At 40.7% G+C, this 21,617-nt stretch overlaps 1 protein-coding gene across 3 annotated transcripts in view; it reads left to right on the plus strand.

Annotated features, from left to right (window-relative positions):
- The first annotated feature begins 648 nt into the window (after positions 1-648).
- The window catches only part of LOC141764413 (protein sidekick-1-like), a 293,487-nt gene continuing 272,518 nt past the window's right edge, over positions 649-21,617 (plus strand). For 2 of the 3 annotated variants that reach the window (XM_074629649.1, XM_074629650.1), the window contains exon 1: positions 649-2,274. In XM_074629649.1, the coding sequence (XP_074485750.1) occupies positions 2,088-2,274 (187 nt within the window). In that variant the 5' untranslated portion in view covers positions 649-2,087. The remainder of the gene's footprint in view (positions 2,275-21,617) is intronic. The other variant, XM_074629647.1, reaches the window with a different exon arrangement.

Below are 21,617 nucleotides of genomic sequence, written 5' to 3' on the forward strand. Positions count from 1 at the left end.
CAAACAGTCCTTTTAATACTATGAATTGTTGACTGGTTATCTATTTTTTTTTTTTTTTTAACAATGTCTTTATTGTTTTTTTTGTTATACAAACATCAGCATTATTATGCAATATATTCAATACAGGATTTACTTTAACAAACATAACATACCCCACACACCCACCCGTTATCTGTTAACTTTTCCCTTTCTTACAGGGCCAAAATCAATATACAGCTTCACAGTATCAATCATACAATTAAACAGTTAAATGGCTGGTGATCTAGTCATATTATTTCTTTATATTGATCTTGTCTCTAGGTGGAGGCTTCAGATAAGCCCAGTGGGTTTTTTGCCTCTTCCTGCACTGTATATTATAAATTTTTGTTATGTTGTATAGTCTTAAATTGTGCAAAACAAATAAACAAATAAACAAATTATCTATTTTGAGAGGAAAAATATGTAGGAAAATAAATAATTCATCCAGGAAAAAATAATTCATCAAGACACTGTGTGTGCGTGTGTGTGTGTGTGTGTGGGGGGGGTTCTTCTCTCAGTGCTGGCATTTGGCCCCGCCCACTTAAACTCAGACTGACCAATAGGAACAGCGGGAGCACTCGGCTCGACCAATCAGAGACTACGGATGATAGTGAATGGAAGTTTAGTTGTTTGAGTTTGGGATAGAAGATCGAGGGAGAGATTAAAAAAGGAAGAGGTTGAGCACGAAAAACGGGGATTTTAGTGGAAAAAAGTACATACTTTTTATATATATTGGCTTGTTTGCTTTCAGAGAAAAGACTGCAGTTGAATAGGGCGAAACAAGAGCCCCCTCTCTCTCTCTCTCTCTCTCCTCTGAGTGTGGTGGAGGAGGGTGGCAGGTGTTCAGTTGAGGGAGACGCATCGCCTCAGTCGGCTCCCAAAGCTTCAACAGGGTGTCAAGAGAACGGAGGAAAAACGGATAAAACGCCGCTAACTGTAGCTAAAAACTCCCGTGAGTATAAAGGGAAAACGTTACGTGAATTAACCCAAGTGGACGGCTGTGGAGGACCGCTGAAGACTGGATAAAACAAGCGAAAAGGCTCCAGTGTCGCAGTAACAGCAGCAGCAGCGGTGAGAGTAACGTCTCTGTAACGGCCGTTAGTTTCAAACCGACGACTGTTACTTCTTTCTGGCTTGAACTAACTCACTCCTCTTCTTCTGTATGTAAGTTACAGACAAAGAGACGAAGATAAAAACTCTCAGTTTGTTGCTGAGAAACTTGTTTTTTTTCTTTTGTTTTTTTTGCTAACCTGTTGTGTCATTTTTTCCCCGTGTAATCCGAGACCCCGGCGGCGCATTACGGCAAGTTACCGTCTCTGGTATCCGAGAGAAGAGCACCAAGTCTGGGAGAGAGTGAGGTGGAGAATTCAACCCGCGGGTTAAACCGACAATTAGGATCTCTAACTTCAGATAACAGCTTCTCCATCACCACTATACTCTCTGTACAGTTAGTTTGCACTTCAAAAAGCATTACAACGTTACTGGATTCATATTAGAACAGACAAGGGAAAGCATGGATGGATAATTGACGTGTTTTATCGCTTCTCTGTTAATACAACCGACAAATCCCCGGTGAAGACATCATCAAAAACAAGCTTGGATTTGAGGTCGATAGCAGCAGCAGCAGGAGAGAATAAGCCGATAAGTCTAAAAAAACACACACACATACACTCAAATGTATTAATTCCTTTTGCTCGGATCAATCCAAATGAAAATGAGGTATCGCAGGATGCAGTGTGACTCCGCCACAGCAGAGATTAGAGATTATCGCGCCGTTACACCGTAAAAAGACAGACACTATAGTGAGGGAAAGTCTTTCTGCTCCCTCCTTTCACTCCTTTCCTCCTCCTCCTCCTTCTCCCGCTGCCTGCCTGCTGAGTTTTGAACCCCGGAGCTGGGGGAGCTTTTGTCGGCAGTGACAGCGGTGAACTCCCGGAGCTCCGAGCTTTCGCTTCGCTTTCACCGGCTGCTCGGACTTGTTCCCATCCGAGAGAGTTGCAGCAGCAGCAGCAGAAGAAGAAGAGCACACAAGCGGACACGGACACTGGTGGTTCCCTCTTTTTCCCTGCATGATGAAACGGGGAATTTGCTGCCCTGAGGGGTCCCCGGAGCGTGTGGAGGGACCCGCAGCAGCAGGGAACCGGGAGAAGGTGATGGGCATCATGGGGACGGCCCGGAGTGGGAGTGGGAGCCGGTGTCCACCTCTTTTTCTCCTGCTCCTTCTCGCCAGTAGCTGCCACATGTTGCACGGACAAGGTAAGAGCTTTTTTACTTCCAGGAGTCCTGGGTTCAAATGTCAGATGATGCATTAAAGGTCCCATATCGTGCTCATTTTCAGGTTCATACTTGTATTTTGTGTCACTACTAGAACATGTTTACATGCTGTAATGTTAAAAAAAAACCTTTATTTTCCTCATACTGTCTGCCTGAATATGCCTGTATTTACGTCTGTCCGAAACGCTCCGTTTTAGCACATTTTGACGGAATTGCAACAGAATTGCGTTGCTTGACAACAGCTTGGGTCCATGTGTACTTCCTGTCAGTTGATGACATTCACATACACTGCAACCAGGAAATAAACTGGGACACATTTAGATTGTTTACGTTTAAAATTGTGTCAAGGGTCTAAATATTGTATATTCGTGACATCACGAATGGGCAGATATCCTGACAGCTTGTTTCAAATGCAGAGTTTCTTAATACGGTCTGTATGTATTTCCCTGTGGATTGAGTGTTTCGATACTTTTACAGTATTTATATAGGACTTAAGCCTGCTTTATAATAAAAAAAACATGAAAATCTCACTTTTTTATAATATGGGACCTTTGAAGAATATTTATATTGATATTTAAATCCATTCATACTCTATAGGTGTTTTTAAAGGGTGGCATTGAACAAAGTGTATGGTGTGAAAACACTTGCTGACAGACTCATTTGTCACTGGGACCATGGTGAACAGGGGGACTCCTACACTGGAAACAAGGATGTGATTTATTAGAACAAGTATAACAGTTTGCCTATTGGTTGGGATGTGTCCCTGAGGGAGGGTAATACAGATGGGGGTGTTTTTTATTAGGCCAGCAACAATGTTTTACTGTAGATGAAGTCAGATTGATTGTCTGTGGGGGGGGGGGCACCTACTACACTGCATGTGTAAATTATTGTTATTGTTGCAATGCATAAATTGCAGGATGATGATTGTGGGATTAAGGTATTGAGGATATGTTTGGGAGGGGTGTTACAGTTTTCCATGCATTGATAATCCCCCTCTTAGTCAATGACCTGCTTAACTACAGCGCTTGATTTGGCACAAACACATAGTGTAATCATTTATGTTGTGCTGGCAGGTGTCCAGATTAGTGTGTGTGTGACTTGTGGTTGCAGAAGGTTTACTGTGAGGAGTAATTGTTGAATACAGCATCAGGAGCTGTGTGTGAAAATTGTGTGTTGCCATGTTTTTTTTTTTTTTCCAGCTGTAGAGAAAGTGATGGAGAGAAACTGGTGTGTTTCTGTGTGTGTCTTTCGTATGTGTGCATGCACCTCTTGGGATCGTGTCAAAGTGCCAAAACAAAAGCACAGAAAAGGTCAGGCTGGTGTCGGCACACAGTCTTCTCTGGGTCACAGATGGCGTGGTGGGCTGAATGTAAGGCTGAGACTTTGGGGTTATGTGGAGGAGGGGCCACTTAGGAATGTCTGTGCATATATATATGTGTGTGTGTTAGAGGTGGGGGTGAGCTATTTGTGAACGCATGGAGAATATGTGTGCTGTTTAAGTGCAGGAAGGTAGAGAAGGGAGAGAAAGTCAGGAGGAGGGAGGCAGCGTGGTGAAGAGGAGAAGGAGGGAGTGGCAGGGAAAGGGGGTGAGAATAAGAAATGGAGTGGTGGGGGGGGGTTAGAGAGGGAATGCGGCGCACCGCGCTTGTCACTCCGAAAGCAGTGTCTGCAGTTCAATCGATGATGACGGTATGACAACACCTCTGTGTGTGTCAAAAGTTGCTCTCCTCTCCCTTCTTTTCCCAGTCGTCACACTCTCCCTCTTCCTCCCTCCCTATAGGTGTTGGGAGGAGGTGGGAGACGGAGGGATGGTGTGGCTGCAGAGTCAGCTCCTTTCGTCCTCCTTGTAATGTCAAGGTCTCAGCACCCAAGTTACCACAAACTCCCCCATTCCCCACCGACAGACACGACAAGACCCTTCCAGCTGTCTTGGCTCAAGGGGCGGGGGGTGGGGGGGACGACCTGCTGCGAAATGCCTATACCCCAGTATGGTTGGCAGAAGTTGTGTTTGTATATGTGTGTGTGCTGGGGGGAATTGGAAATTAGTGAAACAGATGCGGGATGGTGGTGGAGGTGGAGTGGGGTGGGGTTATTGATTTGATAAGCTGTGCCAGGCGACCAATCGAAGGCTGTAGATTTTCCAGGTTCCGACCCCTCTATCCCCAGCATTTATTAGGACGTTTTATTTTAGGAGGAAAAGGATGAAATTCATGAGCCAAGGTTGATCCTCCTGATCTCTCCCCGCCCCTCTCGCTCCCTCCTCCCCCTCTGTCCCTCTCCCACTCTCTCTCCCTGTCTTCTCTCAGTCAATCGATGCCCACACCCCTCCTCATAAATGTGAAGCTTTATATGAGCCAACTCTCGTCTCTGGGAGCACATTTAAATAAGCTCATCGATCTTTCATTTTAGAGTTTAAGTGACGGCAGCATTTTACTGTCTCTCTCCTCCTATTCCTTTCCTCCTCCCCCCTTTCCTCCACCTCTCATCTGCTCACCTCTCCACCCTCCCTTCTTTATTCATAACTTATCCCCCACCACCACCCCACAGCCTCCCTGTCACTGAGTGGCTTCTGCTCCACAGCTGTTTGACTGATTCACATTTCCAGCATGGATACACAGAGAGCCTCATTCTAGACTTTATATTCTGACTTGGGTCAAGGATGGGTCACATTTAGTGTGTTTCAAAATGTAAATTATATTCTATATCACTAACAGACAGAGTCCAGAATACCTCAATACTTCGCCAACTGTTCAGGTTTGTCTGAAAATACTCTTGTGTCATTTTGACATCCATGGAGTTTCATCCAGATTTTCAAACATTTTTAGAAACCCAAATCACAGAGGACCACATAATACTTAAAATTACATTAAAACATGAACATGTTCAAAGTCGGAAGGGGTTCACATAACAACAGCGATATGGACCATTAGGCTTGTAATACGTGGAGAATGATTTTGTCCCAGTTGCTAATGTGGATAATGATAATGGTCGATAAGTAGCCCATGTGTAATGAAAAAATACTGCTGGTCGTCATTATTGCTAACCTTGCCCAAGGTAATTGCATTAAAATGTGGCTTGAGCATCCCAGCTGTAAAATCATTGCACGTCTTTCTTGTCTAAAAAATAAATTGTGGGTCACAATTTTTCAGGGCTTTTACAAAAGTTTACTTTCCTACCATGAATTGGAAAGTTTTCTTCAATTAGGCGAAGCAAAGACTTGCTGACCCACTTAGTGGATCTATCAGTGTGATTAGGTTTGATATGACACTTGTCATTGGCTCAACTAAGCCAGAGCTTGATGCTGATTGGATCACTGGGCATGCTTAAGTGAATTGAGGTCACCGATAGGACATTTGGATGGTGGGCTGGGAGAGTTCAGAGCGTGATGTCAAAACCCAAATCAAATAGACTAGCATGCAGCTTTACACATGTGCACACACACACACGCACGCACACAAAGTCCTTCTCTCTCATCAGTGTCAAACAGTTAAAGCAGTCGTGGAAATTTGCGTAACCATGTTGTAATGAGGAGAGGGTAAATGAGAAGCCTCGTCTAACTGATTATCATCGTCCATGCTGCACAACCTTACCGTGACTTTTCCACCTCTCTCACACTCATGCAGGGTCTGAAATTAGCACTCGCCAAATGCGAGTTAATTGTTGGTAGGCAGGGGAAATGCTGGGGACGGGAATAGAGAATAGGTTCCCTTTGAGAACAGGTTCCCGTTGAGAACAGGTTCTTAGTTTCCTTGGCATCTCATGTCTCCGTGACTATTGATTCCTCTGTATTGATGCTTTCCAACAGTTACTCATGCACAGTGACGCATACGCACGCTGTATCATGTTTCAGTTTGTTTGGGACCGGAGCTATGGTGGACAAAAAAACCTTCAAAAGCGTGGCGCTACTACTACATTGTGAACAACAAATCCGCGTTAAAATCAACAGGAGGAGAGCTAGTTAACGTTATCTGTCATTATTACACGGCTTTGTTGAATACTCTCATTGGTCAATCACGGCGCTCTACGGTCTGTTATCTCTTTATAGCAGACCGTTGCTATGGGAGGATCGTTTTTGTGTCAAATTATTGATTTCTTAAGTAAGTAGCCGTGTAATAAGCAAGATGATGTACAGCTAGAGGGTCATTGTTGTGAAATAAACCCCTTCAAGGCGACGTCGGGGTCAGCGGAGGGGTTTGGTATCGCCCTGTCGGGTCATTTCACAACAATGATCGGCTCGCTGTACATTATCCCTCTGTAGAAATGAGTATTGGGGGAAGATAAATTCTCACTTTATCATGATGCGTTCAAATGTAATCTCGTAAAATTAATTTTTTGGCGAGAAACTTGAATAAATCCAATTGTTTATAGGAGTTGTTTCACAGCAATATAAAATAGATATAAGGGAGGGAATTATGACCTGTTTAACTACCTAACTCTAGCTCTAAGCAGCTTATAATACATCATCAAACATACTAATGCCAAGAATTATTTAAATCAAAGCAAATATTTCAATAAAAATACAATCAATTACTTCTTAATCTTTTGAATTGTGTGTTTTTATAACTACTATAGATGACAATAACAAAGTACAGTACCCTCTCACCCCTGAAAAATAGGGCTCCCCCGAAAGCTACGGTGTAATTCGAACACTGCAATTTACCATGCATATAATGTTTTTTGTGTAAAATATATCAAACATTAAAGGACATCAGATCTAAGATGTTATTCCTTCATTTAGCACATAGATTTCAAAAGTGGCTGATAACATTTCTGAGTGGCAGCCCAAAAAGATTCATGCCTGCCACAGTGGCAGGCAGTGAAAAAACTTAATTTCAGACCCTGCACTCATGTGAAACTTATGTTTTTACATTTTTTTTTATTATCTTCCACTGACGGTCTCATTTGGCAACGTTTGCTTGTGGCTCATGAAAAACAATATTTTATAGAACAGTTGTGAAGCAATTTGTATTAGAGGCTGTTTGACACCAGAAGTACTGTAACACGCTCCATTGCTTCAGCATGCAACCTGAGGATTCTGATGTACTTTACATTGTAAATTTACTGCTTGTTACACAACATTTATACATGTGTTTTTTCTTCGCCCACAGACATGATGGTTTAATCATTTGCCCTGTTGTGCTGGCAGGTGTCAAGATTAGTGTGTGCAGAAGGCTGATTGTGTGGAGTTAAATACAGCATTAGGACCTGTCTGTGAAAACTCTGCGTTGCCATGTTTTTTTTTTCTTTTCCAGCTATAGAGAGAGAGAGAGAGAGAGAGAGAGAGAGAGAGAGAGAGAGAGAGAGAGAGAGAGAGAGAGAGAGAGAGAGAGAGAGAGAAACTGTCTATTCGTGTGTTTCTTTGTGTCTTTTCTATGTGTGTGTGTGTGTACCTCATGGGTACACAGTTATATGTTCTTTCGATCGCCCACAGACACAAATTTAATCCCACATTCAAGTAGTTTTAGAGGAGGAGAGCAAGCGATGGAGGGGAAGACAGTGTGGATGTGCGTGTGTGTGTGGGAGCGTGTGATAGACGTCAGGTTAGTCAGGTGACAGGTCTAAGAGGAAGTGAGGTCCCTGGTCGACTCCCTTATTTCCTGTCTGTCAGGAGGAACAAATCACCACACTTCCACAGCCATCTGACACTTTACGCTCTGTGAGTGTCTGTGTGTATGGGAGGGACAGATCTGTGTGTGTCTACCTACTTGTCTATGTGTGCAGACTGCATACAGTATGTGTTGCTGGCAGGTGTGTGCGTGTGTGTGTGTGTGTGCGTGCGTGTGTGCGTCAGATTGATGCTAACCCTCTATCAGTCCTAAGTGTTTTCTTCTCACAGCAGAAGAAGTGGCAGCTATAGAGAAGCAGTGAGAGTCTCCTGATAGAAAATAATCACCTGTGTGTGTGTGTGTGTGTGTGTGTGTGTGTGTGTGAGAGAGAGAGAAAGAGAAAAGTGGTGTGTGTGCGTACAAAATAGAGCAGCAGGTGCATCTAGCCCATCTTCTTTTGTTCTCACACACACTAGTTCATATGACTCTTTTGATGTGCCTGCAAATTGTGTCGGTGAGGTCATTAAGAGGTCGGTTGGGTCATGTTTCCCACTCCATCAGTCACTATGACTGTGGTCAGTTCAAACTAGCACAACATATTAGATATAAGGTAGAGATCTAATTGCTAAAAGCTTTGTGTATGTGTGTGGGGGAAGTGTGTTGACGTGTTTGTGCTTCTGCCCAGTCAGAATGGTTTCCCATCTTTGTTAAAAGATGCATTTTATAGGAGTTTTCCTCCAAAACATCCTTCAGAGCTTTGAAATATGAACCAAGTGGGAAACACTCTAGTCTCCCTCTGCCTCCCTCTCTGTCATGCTTCTTTTTGCTCTTCATATTTTTGTGATTTTCCGTATAGCTCCTCTTCTTTTTGGTCTCTCATCCCTCCTCCCCTCCTCGTCTCCCCATAAGGGACTACAGAATCTATTGCTGCAGGCCACACAGGTGGAATGGAGGCTGTTTTGCTGTTTAGGCCTTGGTGTTTATTATGTAAGATAGGGGGAGGAGGTTGTTATTGATCTGCTGTCTGTACGTGTGTGAGGAGCGAGGGAGGGGTGGGGTAAAGCACAAAAGCTTATCTTGTACTTTTCAAGATGGTTCTACAGAGAGAGACATCCAAATAAAGCAGAACGCTTGCAAAACATGAACTCTATTGATTGACTGAGCTGCAAGACATCACAAAGCAAAAAGACTGACACATATCGAGATTGGCAGACACACAGAAAGATAAATGCACACATTCACAACTTTTGTTTGTTAACTTCAGCGCGTAGATACAGTTTAAATTAGGGCTGTCAATCGATTTAAATATTCAATCGTGATTAATCACTCCTTTATCTGTTCAAAACGTACCTTAAAGGGAGATTTGTCAAGTATTTAATACTCTTATCAACATGGGAGTGGACAAATATGCTTACTTTATGCAAATGTATGTATATAATTATTATTGGAAATCAATTAACAACACAAAACAATAACAGAAACTCTCACAGGTACTGCATTTAGCAAACATGGCAAACTCAAGCTCAACAGGCAACAACAGCTGTCAGTGTGTCAGTGTGCTGACTTCACTATGACTTGTCCAAAACTGCATGTGATTATCATAAAGTGGGCATGTCTGTAAAGGGGAGACTTGTGGGTACCCATAGAACCCATTTTCATTCACATATCTTGAGGTCAGAGGTCAAGGGACCCCTTTGAAAATAGCCATGACAAAAAAATGACTAAATTTAGCATAAGTTTGGAGCGTTATTTAACCTCCTTCCTGACAGGCTAGTATGACATGGTTGGTACCAATAAGTTCCTTAGGTTTTTGAGTTTTATATGATACCAGTATCTTCACTCCTAAAAATTGCAAGTTGCCTTAATGTGTTAAAGAAAGTAGTGTTGTCAAAATGAATTTGCGTTAACAAATTATTATCACGTTAACTATGACAGCCCTATTTTAAATCCATGAGTGGATTTAATCCACTTAGTGGTTCCCCCTAGACTGTTATTAAATATCACTTGTGACAGAATTTAGTGTCCACCTGTCATTAGGTTTAGTCTTGTATATGTCCCTCTTAGACATGGATGGCTGACTTTCATGGTGGGATTTGTATTTATAGCTGTAACGCTTAATTGATTGACAAAAAGTTAACCAGCAACTATTTTAATAATTGTTTGAGTCATTTTTCAAACAAAAAGAGCAAACATTGTTTAACTCTAGGTTATGTAGTGTGAAGATTTGCTACCTTTCTCTGTATTTTAAACATGTAAATTCATTATGCAAATTAGCCTTTTGGAGGAACAGGCAGCTCTGAACAACTTTGGTGAAGTGCAAAGAGGAACCAAATTAATTCACTCATTGTAAGAGAGGAACATTCCTCTCCTGGTCTGACCCTGAAAACAGTGTAACATTTTGTAATGTCGAACATCTGACATTTGGCTTTAATGTTAAATACTTACATACATCTTGAAACGTTGAATTAAACAAGATGGTGACCTACAAATGCAGGTTTTGTGCCGCTTGCCTGAGGGCTCTCACTGCGCCCAAAAGTAATAAAGCAATATTGTTTGAATTCGCTAAATAGGGATCTAACTAAGTTAAGTCAGGAAGAGTCAAAACAAGACTCTGGATGTTGCTGTACGGTTACACTCTAATTTAATAGGACCTCTGGCTATTGTGAAAGCAGAATGGCTACAGGGAGTTGTAGTCTGAAGAAAAGTTATTTTAACTGTTGAGGAGTGACATTGTGAATGCCTAGCAGACTGCAGTTAATAAAGGATCTGCTGCACTCACACCTTCATGGAAATACAACACATTTACTTGAAATAAATGTTTGAATATTACTGCAGTTTTATAACCCAATTAAATTAGCTAGTTGTATAAATAAGTTATATTAATGCCAAAATGAAATAAAAACTACAGCATAGATATCTGCTCTGTAAATTACTCATCCTGTGTACTCCTTTGAGAAAAAAAACAGAAATTAAAAGGAGAAATTTATATTTTATATTTTTTGGTTTCATGATGGCTCCCCAGTTTTGCATTAATTCGACGGAATACCGCTCCGATAACTAAAAGATACGGTTGGCAGCTCAGTAACTTTGTATAAAGGAAATATAGATGATAGAGAGGATGCATCACAGCCTTTCATACAGAATTGTATGTAAATGGAAATAGAAACATCTGCCAATATAACGTAATCCTATTATTAGGGATGCACCGATACCGGATCGGATATCGGGCCGATACTGACTAAATAGCTGGATCAGGTATCGTGACAGTGGGGCCAATCTATTTAATTAATTTCTAAGTTTATATTCTTTATGCATTACATACTGGAATTTTATTTCTTGTTTAAGTTTTGACCAATTTGTTGCTGCATTAAAAAGGTTTACACTTGAATTGTAATTAATGTCAATAATTCCTGTTCATTTTAGATTTTTTTTACCAAGTTTCTGGTGTACGATTTGTTATTTTAATAATAACAGTTCAGTTCATTTTTATCTATGTATTAATTTGCTACATTTAGTTTTACAAAGTTAAGAAGGCGATGTTTAAGTCCAGCCTGATGTTTCCTTACACATAAAGTAATGATCCCAGTCACTTTTACACAGTGAGTCATACAGCTTATTAATTAAACACTGGTATCGGATCGGTACTCGGTATCGACTGATACCCAAAACCCTGGTATCGCTATCGGTATCGGGACTGAAAAAGTTGAATCGGTGCATCCCTACCTATAATACACCCTTGCTAACCTACGAGCTTAATCAAAACCTCCCCGTCAACAGACAACATTATAAGCTTCACAAAGATGGGATTTACTGCATGACTTGTGTACCTGTGCTGAAACTGTATACAGAGATACAAGTGCATGTGTATATTTAAATTTTATTACTAGAAAGGTAATCAAATGTGCAAATTGTATGAGAAGAGAGGCACCCAAAAACTTTGACCAGCAATCCGTTGTGTTTGTCATATTTTGTGTAATTTTATTTTTGGCTGACTATTCCTGTTTGAGACCTTTGGGGCCTTTACTTCTCACAGCATCTGATAAACAGACAAGAAAAGCAAGGAAACCAAAAGTGCAAGTCAAAAAAAAAAGCACAGTCACAAAACACCTTGTCATATGTGAAAGGGGTATAGCGTATACTGTATATATCTAAAAATGTCAAACAAAACGTGCACATTGACACAAGCGAGAATATTTTTATCTCATATCACTGCTTTGTTCTTTGTTTTTGAGATAACCCGTGTGTGATGAATAGTAATGTCTTTTTCCAAGTATTTTCGGTGTTTTGAAATAAGCTGCAGCGAGAGAAAGATGAGACAAGAACTAATAAATGAAACCAAGAGCCACTGTGACAGTTTCATCACATGTAGTCAATTTTATGGGGCTTAATGGTATTAAGAACTTTGAACCCAGTGATAGTATTAAGCGGCGTAAAGTTGTGTACAGCCGAATGGGCTCTACAAAGGATCACAGACCTCTGCATGACGATTAATCTTTAATCAAGGCAATAATTACATGGGTTCCACATGGGGAAAAGTGTTTGTGAAACTTACTTTGCCCCAAATACTGCAGGTTGTGTACTGTATGTCCCATGCTTATATTAAATATTTCGTATTTATCACCATATTTCTCAAGAAAAACATACCCATTATAGCAATTTACTTCCTTTTTTCCAAGCCTTCCTCCCCATGGCCACATTTAGACCACTTAGTACAGTGAGATAGATGTTAGCAGATGTTAACAAGAATAGTTGTGTAGCGATTTCAGATAACATTTGTGTACAGTTATTGTATTTTTATGATTGCTCGAAATAGAGGTTCATGAAAAAAGCACCTCATTGACTACATTTGACTAAGAGTGAGAATATTGCGTTTCATATCCGACATCAGTAGTATAATTGAACTATTCCTGTGCTTATCTACGTGAAAAATCATTTTCATCAGACCTTAGTAAAACACTATCAATGCATCTTTTCTTTTTTGCATAAACTTGCTTGCCACAACCGTTTTTTTTCCTCTTCTCTCTGAAACAGGAAAATCAGGTTAAGAACGAGCACCATAACACCAAACTGTCGCGATCATGTACAGTAGTCGTTTTGAATCTGATTAACTGGTAGGGTGGAGCTGATATTGTGAGCAATGTATCCTTAAACGACACTGAATAGATACACTTATCATCCTGTTTTATTAATTCATTGTAAAGCAGATTTCACACACAGCAGGCTATACACAAGAAAATGAATTTGCTTTATAATGAGTATCCCTACAGTCAGTGACAGCTTATAATATTGCAGATATAATAGTCAAAGTGTTACATGCTGTGCCTTAGTGTTCCCTGATAGAGCTTACAAACCGATTTAATTATTACAGTACATAATGTGTCATGCGTATGAGCAATGTGTTCTCTATACATACATGAGTTACTATATAAATAGAATACATATAGAAATAATATTCAGAGGTTTATCCTAGGGCTGTCTAAGTTAATGAGATGATAACACGTTTATGCAAATTTGTTTTAACGGCACTAATTTCTTTTAACGCATTAAAGGAACTTGCGATTTTAAAGCTAGATTAACATTCCCTCTGTTTCTGATAATATTTTGACAGTTTATGAAAGTATAATATGACATTTTACCCACACTTCACAGTCCATCTGTGTGAAGAGAATATTTAGTACAGGAGTACTGACTCAGTTTAAACTTTGGATTTATGGAATCCCAAAAGGTAACGACATTTTAGACGTTGAAATATCACAGATGTCAGGTTCATGTGTGACATACAGAAGGCAATCTAGGAACAGATTCCTATTTACACGAACAACTGGTGGAAATAAAATTGCAGGTGGCTGGAGATACATCAGAGAGACACGTGCGCTCTCTCTCTCTCTCTCTCTCTCTCTCTCGCTCTCTCTTTCCTAACACCTGGGAAATGCTTTTAAAACCCCAGCCTTGTACTGCCAGTCATTTGGTGGCAGCACTAGATTAGTTGAAGGCTCAAGAGCGGTCTCACAGCGAGGGGAAGAAAGTGACTCTCTTTCCCTCAATCGAGAATGTTTCAGTGGATTCAAACTGGCAACCTTCCAGTGGATCATACCCCAGGTTGTCTCTCTTTGAGTCGTTGCACTTTTCTCTGAGTTCATCTCTCGCTGCTTCTTTTTTTCCTCTGTGTCTCACTTTTCCTCTTTGCTTTCAGTGTGGCTGTAGTCATTTTTACTGTGACATTCGCAGGGCGTGACGTGATATAGAGTGAAGATTGTTCAGTGAAAGAACATCAAACGTGCCCCCCCCACCCCCCCCCCCCCCCCCACCCCCCACCCCCCCCCCCCCCCCCCCCCCCCCTCCTTCTACGTGCTCCCCGTACCAAATGCACCTGGCTGAGGCTCTTTATTTGTTTGTGTATGTTTTCATTGTGGTGGAGCCATCAAGCAATTTGAATGAGATATTTGCATAGTCACGGAATATTACTGAGGTCAGGCTGGGTTGAGTAGAAGTCTACATCATTGTGTGTGTATTAGAGCAGCATGATTTACGTGTTCAGTCCAAGGGCTTCACCCTGCTGCAGGTGTGTGTTCTCAGCTTGATGCGTTTGATCTGCCACAGGTGTTTGAGAGGGTGGCGGTGTGTGTGTGTGCGTGTGTTTGTGTGTGCACACTTGTCTGCGTATGGTGATTTATGCTATAGGCTCTGAGCAAAAAAGACCCTTTTTGATCTCATCCAGGAACAGACAGGAAGTACTGTACTGTATATGTGTGTGTGTGTGTGTGTGTGTGTGTCTCAGTGTGTGTGTGTCTGGCCAGAGGTTTTTAGCTTAGTCCTTTGATCCAAGCTAGAGGTGGGCACACCTCTGTGAGGAGCCAGCCAGCAGTATGGAGACTTGGCTTGTGCTACAGAAGTGTGTGTTTTTGTGTGTGTATATGGCCAGAATCAAAAAGTGGTGGTGTGTTTGCACTAGATGTATATGTGCAGCGTGTGCAGCACACTGCCAAAGAAAAACTGCTGTTTTGCATGTTGGTATCTGCCTCATCAATGATACGATGTCTGAACTCTTCTGTTTGCAGACTGATGGCCAGTTTTTTGCTCTGCCTTTGAAAGGGCTTGTTATCTAAAATGGCTTGAGGAACATAATTACTTTTTGGAATGGTTTTGAAAGTGATATACGCAGGAGGGTGGACTATAAAATTCATAAAAATAATGCCTTCTATAAGCAGGCAGCACTTAAACAGCGCCAAATCAATTTTCTTTCCATTTCCTGTAAATACACTGTGATGTGATTATATCTCCCTGTCTGTCTCGACTCAGATTGACATCTTGTAAGGAACTGGAAGTGCTGCACTGATAGCTATAATATCTATATATATATATACATATATATAAACACACACTGTATTGCACAAGAGCATATATTTTAAAAACAGAATATGGACTCAATTGAGGAAAAAATGTATTTGTATTTTTTTTTTTTTATTCTTCTTATTTTATAACCACCTTCTCAGTTAGGCCCCATATCAGATCAGTGGTTTAGGTTTTTGCACAGCGGTGCTGCAGTTGTAATTTCACATGTACACCCCAGTGCGTTAATTCCTTCTCTGGAGTTTCATGCAGGGATAAGAGGCTTTCTGCAAAAATGAAGTAGTATTGCATTAGTGCTGAAGTTGTGCACACCATCAGCTGTATGACCTGACTCTTATAAACAAACTGAACAAACCCCAATCACGTTTTGTAAAGACATATGGTTAGGCTATAGTTATACCTGCTAGTTTTCTCCCTTCACAGCACCAGCCAGTTCTACTTAGCTAATATTACTATGCTGATGTGTTCTGCCCTGTGGAACCGGCTGCTATGGTGCTATTCATTTTGAATGTGACCTGGCGTTGCAGCGTGGCGCCGCCTGCTGAGCTACTGTACAGAGATTTAAAAGGCACCCAACGGTGCTACAGGAGAAATGCAAATGTTTTCCGACACAATGCGAGCGATGCAGGAACTGATCACGCTCATTTTGATTCCCACAGAAACTGAAGCACAGAGTTGTTTACTACTGTGTCGATCGCTTCCAGCACAAATACAGGACTGCCATGTCGATCACGTGTACCGTAAGATAAAAAAAAAACATGCAAACAAGGCTATTCAGTATTCGGGGAAACAAACTGTGCAACAGGAAATGAGCTACTTCTGTTCAGCTACACATTTTAACATCTGACATACGCAGTGTAAAGGATAACAATATACAAAGCATTGAAAAGGGATCAGGGTTTACGGGACATCTGCACTAACGACTGCCTGGTTTGGTCCCGAACTGTGTAAATGAAATGTCCATGTGCAGCAATTTTGCTTTTTTGGTATTTTCTTTTAATTTATAAAGGGACATGTAATGTTTTAAACTACTGTTGAATATAATCCATTAATCTTATTTCCATATATGAATTTTTTATATACAGGTCCCTTTGTTAACACCTTATTTTGAAAACCGTACGTAGTCACACGTGTATACTTCCGCTAACTTCGCCAAGTCCGTTCATTAGCTTTTACCGTCAGCTTCGTTCTCTTTATACATCCATGGTCAGCTCCATCAGGGCCGTTTGAATGCATTTAACATAAATGTCAGTATATAGGTGCTCTATCAGCAACGGCTGATTTGACCACAGAGATGCGAGTGATGGCTGGCTTGACCGCATGTTACTTGGACATGCACAAAAAACTATATAACACGCTAAAGGAAAGGGAAAAAGCACAACAGCATAATAGGTCCCCTTTAAAAGGCCATTCTGTTTTGAAATACATGGTGTCATGTATGTTTTGTTTCATCATCTTCACTCAGGGAAACGGTCTCCGTATCTGTCTGATCATCAGCCCGGGCATTTCACAGTAAGAGGTGCTTCTAGAAACTGGATAGCTTTAACTATCAGCGGGCTCAGGTTTCCACAACTCTAGTGGATTTTTGCTAATTTGGAGCAAGAGTTCATTTGTGAAAAACTAGTAATGTGTCACTGTATTTGATGATGACTAGCATGACACTTTTAAATGAATAGCCTAAATTGATTAGTTTATATCTCCCCAATGTGCATGCATTTTGCCTATGTGCTGAAATCCGTGTTTTGATTGACATGGGGTTGAGTAGATAATAATCAGGATGAACTGATTCATCTAACAAGGGAGAAGAAAGGTGGTGTTGATTGATGGATGAGGAAATGAACAGGCACATATGGATTATAAAATATGCTGCTAAGAAGAAAAGTAATCAAAGAGAGAAAATACGTAATTCAAAGAGGAAGAAGGTGGAAAGAGAGAATAGGTTGTCAGTTATGAGGTCACTGGAGCAGATGGATGGATGAGAGAAGATGGCACAGAATGAAAAGACGTAATCTAAGATACTTAGTCAAGACAGATGAAGCGAGTTTCTAAAAGAGAAAAACTAAGTAGAGAGAACATAGTTTGTTGGCTAATGGACTCATTTTATCTATTTTATTCTTTACCATTCTTCTAATTCCCCTTTCTTGCTTGATCTTTCTCTCCAATTGTGTCCCTCCCTGTGTTACATCTTTCTCTTGATTCTACCACTTATTTCTCTCCTCCACTCTCTGTAATTGGGAAGGGGGCGGTGCATGTACATTCATCTCATTAAGTGCACACACACACACCATTCTCACAGACATTTTGTTATCCTGTTGTCAAATGAATGAAGTGTGTGTGTGCGGATTGAATCGCAAGTCATCCCTCACAGGAATTCACTTTATCTTGTGAATGTGGGAGCAGAAAGGGAGAAAGGCAAACAAATGGAAATAAAATGAAAGCATTGAAGCGAAAGAGAGAAATTAATTATCCTGTTTGTCTGTTGATGCAAACCCTTCAGTAGCACCCTGCGTCGTGCTGCTGTAGAGTTTGTGAGCGCATCATGACACACCCACACACAATCATACAGACACTCTCACACCCTCAGTCTTCTAGAGTTATATTTCAACCCGGTGGCTCAGCTGTGTTTTTAGTATGATGGTTGTGTTTGACTCAGCAGAGTGCTCATCACAGTTAACAATGATGCCACTCAGTGTTTTGTTTGAGTTTTCAACCTGTCAACGTATCACTCCACTGGGCTTGACATTCATCTCTGAAAGGTTTCTGTATCTATATTTGTGTCCGCAATACGAACTAGCAACAGAAAATAATTTCATTATAATAAAGTAAAGAGTAGAATTGTCAGAAAAATGTACAGTATTGCATTGCACACAACATATTTATAACATGTATATATATATTCTTTCTTGAAAAAATCTATGCATTGGTGCTGTAGTGTTGATAATGCAGGGGTAGGCTTTACTTCCAGCGTACTAATTGGAAAGTAAAATTACATTTTTCATGCAGGCCCTCACTAGAGATAACACCATGCATCTTGTGCTGCTTTCACATGACAGCAAATAACGCAATCTTTAATGAATTTTACATTTAATTATCTCCTCTTATGAAAAAGGACATGAAATTTATCAAACGGATCACTTTTGAGACAAAAGACCGCAAATGAGCCAGCTGATTCGACAGGAGCGTTTTTTGAATGATGATACTCAGTGTTTCCCTGAGAATCCCTTTGTTCTTCAGTAGCAGTATGCAGAGCTGCCAGGTTGTTGGACGCTGCTGTACCTTGTAAGCCATCAAAAGTTTATAGTGTAGTCAATTTCATTATAAAGACGATTATTAGCCAAGATCAGTTGTGTTGTGTAAAGAGTTTACAGCCTCACAAATAGGGGGAGTTACTTGCTTTTCTACATTTTAAATAAGCGTTAATTGGATACTTATGTCAGCACATATAAAAGGTGACTTTATGGTTCGCTAAGGTGTGATGGGAATTTTTTCATTTTATTGAGTTAGTGTTAACTTAAAATTAGGGCTGTCAATCGATTCAAATATTTAATCGCGATTAATCGCACATTTTTTATCAGTTCAAAATGTACCTTAAAGGGAGATTTGTCAAGTATTTAATACTCTTATCAACATGAGTGGGCAAATATGCTTGCTTTATACAAATGTATGTATATATTTATTATTGGAAATAAATTAACAACACAAAACAATGACAAATATTGTCCAGAAACCCTCACAGGTACTGCATTTAGCATTAAAAAATATGCTCAAATCATAACATGGCAAACTCAAGCCCAACAGGCAACAACAGCTGTCAGTGTGTCAGTGTGATGACTTGACTATGACTTGCCCCAAACTGCATGTGATTATCATAAAGTGGGCATGTCTGTAAAGGGGAGACTTGTGAGTAACCCTTTGAAAATGGCCATGACAGTTTTTCCTCATCAAAATTTAGCGTAAGTTTGGAGTGTTATTAAACTTCCTTCGTGGCAAACTAGTATGACATGGCCAATGGATTCCTTAATTTTTCTAGTTTCATATGATACCAGTATCTTCACTCTAGCTTTAAAACTGAGCCCGCTACAACCTCCAAAATATTAATTGTGTTAAAGAAATTAGTGGTGTTAACACTAATTTACATTTAATGCGTAATTATTACGTAAACTTTGACAGCCCTATTGTCTTACAGTCCTACCGTGGGTAGGAGTCAGGGTTGGAAATTAGCACCAGCCACCAGCCAAATGCTGGTAAAATATGCAAGTGGCTGCAACATTTGCTTCATTCATTAGCCAAAAAAACAATGGTAATCTTTTGAATGGCTGGTAGATTTTGGAATCCACTGGCCACAGTGGCAGTTGTGCAAAAAAGTTAATTTCGAACCCTGGTAGGAGTTTCTTGCATGTAATCATGAAAACATCCTTGTTTTCTTTGTGTATTTGCTGTGATATCTTTATTGACATTGTGTAAATATACCCAGATGTGGCTAACTGAATGAATCCTTAAATCAGTAAGTAAAATTATAGGCAACAGACAGTTTTGTGTTTGATATACATCGAGTTACTACAGTTGTTGCCAAAGTGCATTGATGTAATTTTATTCTAATATTACTTCACTTGAACTGTTATTTCGATTCCTTTTGAAATGTAAATTCAACTCACTTTGGACATTGCCTGCCCTTGAAAGCATATTTGAGTTCCTGTATGTTAATATTTGGGCAGCTATAGAGTAATATTTGTGACTTCCTCACAGCAGCTGGCCTCGAATCTCCGCTTGGCCCATTAAACTGTCTGTTCTTTATAAAGGGGATGAGAGGAGCTGATGTGATTGGCCCTTATTGAGGCTCACACAAACTCCACCTGCTGATACTGCAGTCCTGCTACTACTAATAATATACTCGTCCTGATCCAAACCTTCTCCACATTGTGCCCCGCTGTTTCACGGTCGTGCTTCCACTTCTAAACACTATAATTGTATAAAATGACTTAGAAAATCGAGGCCAGTATATCATTGTTGTTGAGATTTTATCATAGCGCTGAATTGATTTGATGTGAGCTGTTCTGATACAATAACTGATGAAGGAGCTCAGTTCGCCTTCCCTCAGGGCCTACAACAGATGAAGGTGTACAATTAGTCAGGTTTAACAGTTCTCAAAGGTTAGTATTGAATCGTGTTTGAACCCACAATGAGTGTATTGATTTTGGACAGTACTTGAGATTAGCTGATATGGGAGAAAAGCAAAGCTCCTCCTCACACATAATGAGTCATGGTAAAACATTCATTCACTGCACAAGAAAAGACAGATTATCGGCTACAGTAATTGATATTTTGCCCAGGAAACCCTGCGATTGATATGTTCAAAGTCACACTACATTTTGCCCTCAGCGCTTGAGATGTCATTGAAAATGTTGTGTGGCTCTCAATAGGACAACCTTGCCTGTCCAACAGTACTCCAGGTCCCTGACATGATTTTTTTAAGTGAAGCCATGAGGACTGTTTACTTCCAGCGCAGGGCTCAGCTCTGCTCTTTGTCCTGCATTCATGGACAGCCACCCACCTGCTCAGTTTTTGAGAGCCAATTTGTACCAATCTATGGTAAATATGTCACGCATGGACAGAACAAGGTCTGACTCGCACGGTGAAACCACAAATTCTCATGCGGCTCGTGTAACACTGGTATTATAACAGCAATCTATAATAGTTCTCTGTAATAATATGATAGTGTTCACTGAAAGGCGGTGTGTGGGTTTTGCTCCAATAATCCACTGTTCTAAATGTCAGTCCACGGCTCGAGGCAAACATTATGCTGATTACTGCTACCATCATTTCTAAACAGCTCCTCATGCCCGGCAAACACACCTTGAATAGCCTTCGTGTGTCTGCTTGTGTGTGTGTGTTATTTGTGTGTGTTTGGGTTTGGGATTTACTGTTCAGTACTTCTTGGCAAAGTCTACTTTATTATGTGCTTTCAGAGTCACTTTATCTGACATGGTGGCTTATTAGGATGTCACTTGCTCATCAGGGTGTGTGTGTGTGGGCTATGTGCGAGTGTTCGTTATGTATCCGAGCGTTTTTGTGCATCAGGTGTCTGGATAATTGCTGTGTGTTTGTGTGTGTGAATGGGCTTTTAAACCACCTGCTTTCAACGCGCTCAACACAAATCACTGCTGAAAGAGTTTCTCAATCCCCCCCCCCCCTCTCTTTTTCTCTGTGTCGCTCTGTCACTTTCCTTCTCCCCCTCTATTCTCACCTCACGGTCCTCCTGTCCATTGCTAGTCTAAATCTAATTAGCTTGCATCATGGACGTATTAGGCTTGTATAATGACACAGCTGGCCCTTTCTCTCTTCTCACACAGATACACAGTCACGCTCACACAGCAGACATAAGACACAAATATTGTCACAAATGAATAGAGCGAGGGAGATGGAGGAAGT

This window comes from Sebastes fasciatus, chromosome 3, assembly GCF_043250625.1.
Source record: "Sebastes fasciatus isolate fSebFas1 chromosome 3, fSebFas1.pri, whole genome shotgun sequence".
Classification (NCBI taxonomy): Eukaryota; Metazoa; Chordata; class Actinopteri; order Perciformes; family Sebastidae; genus Sebastes; species Sebastes fasciatus.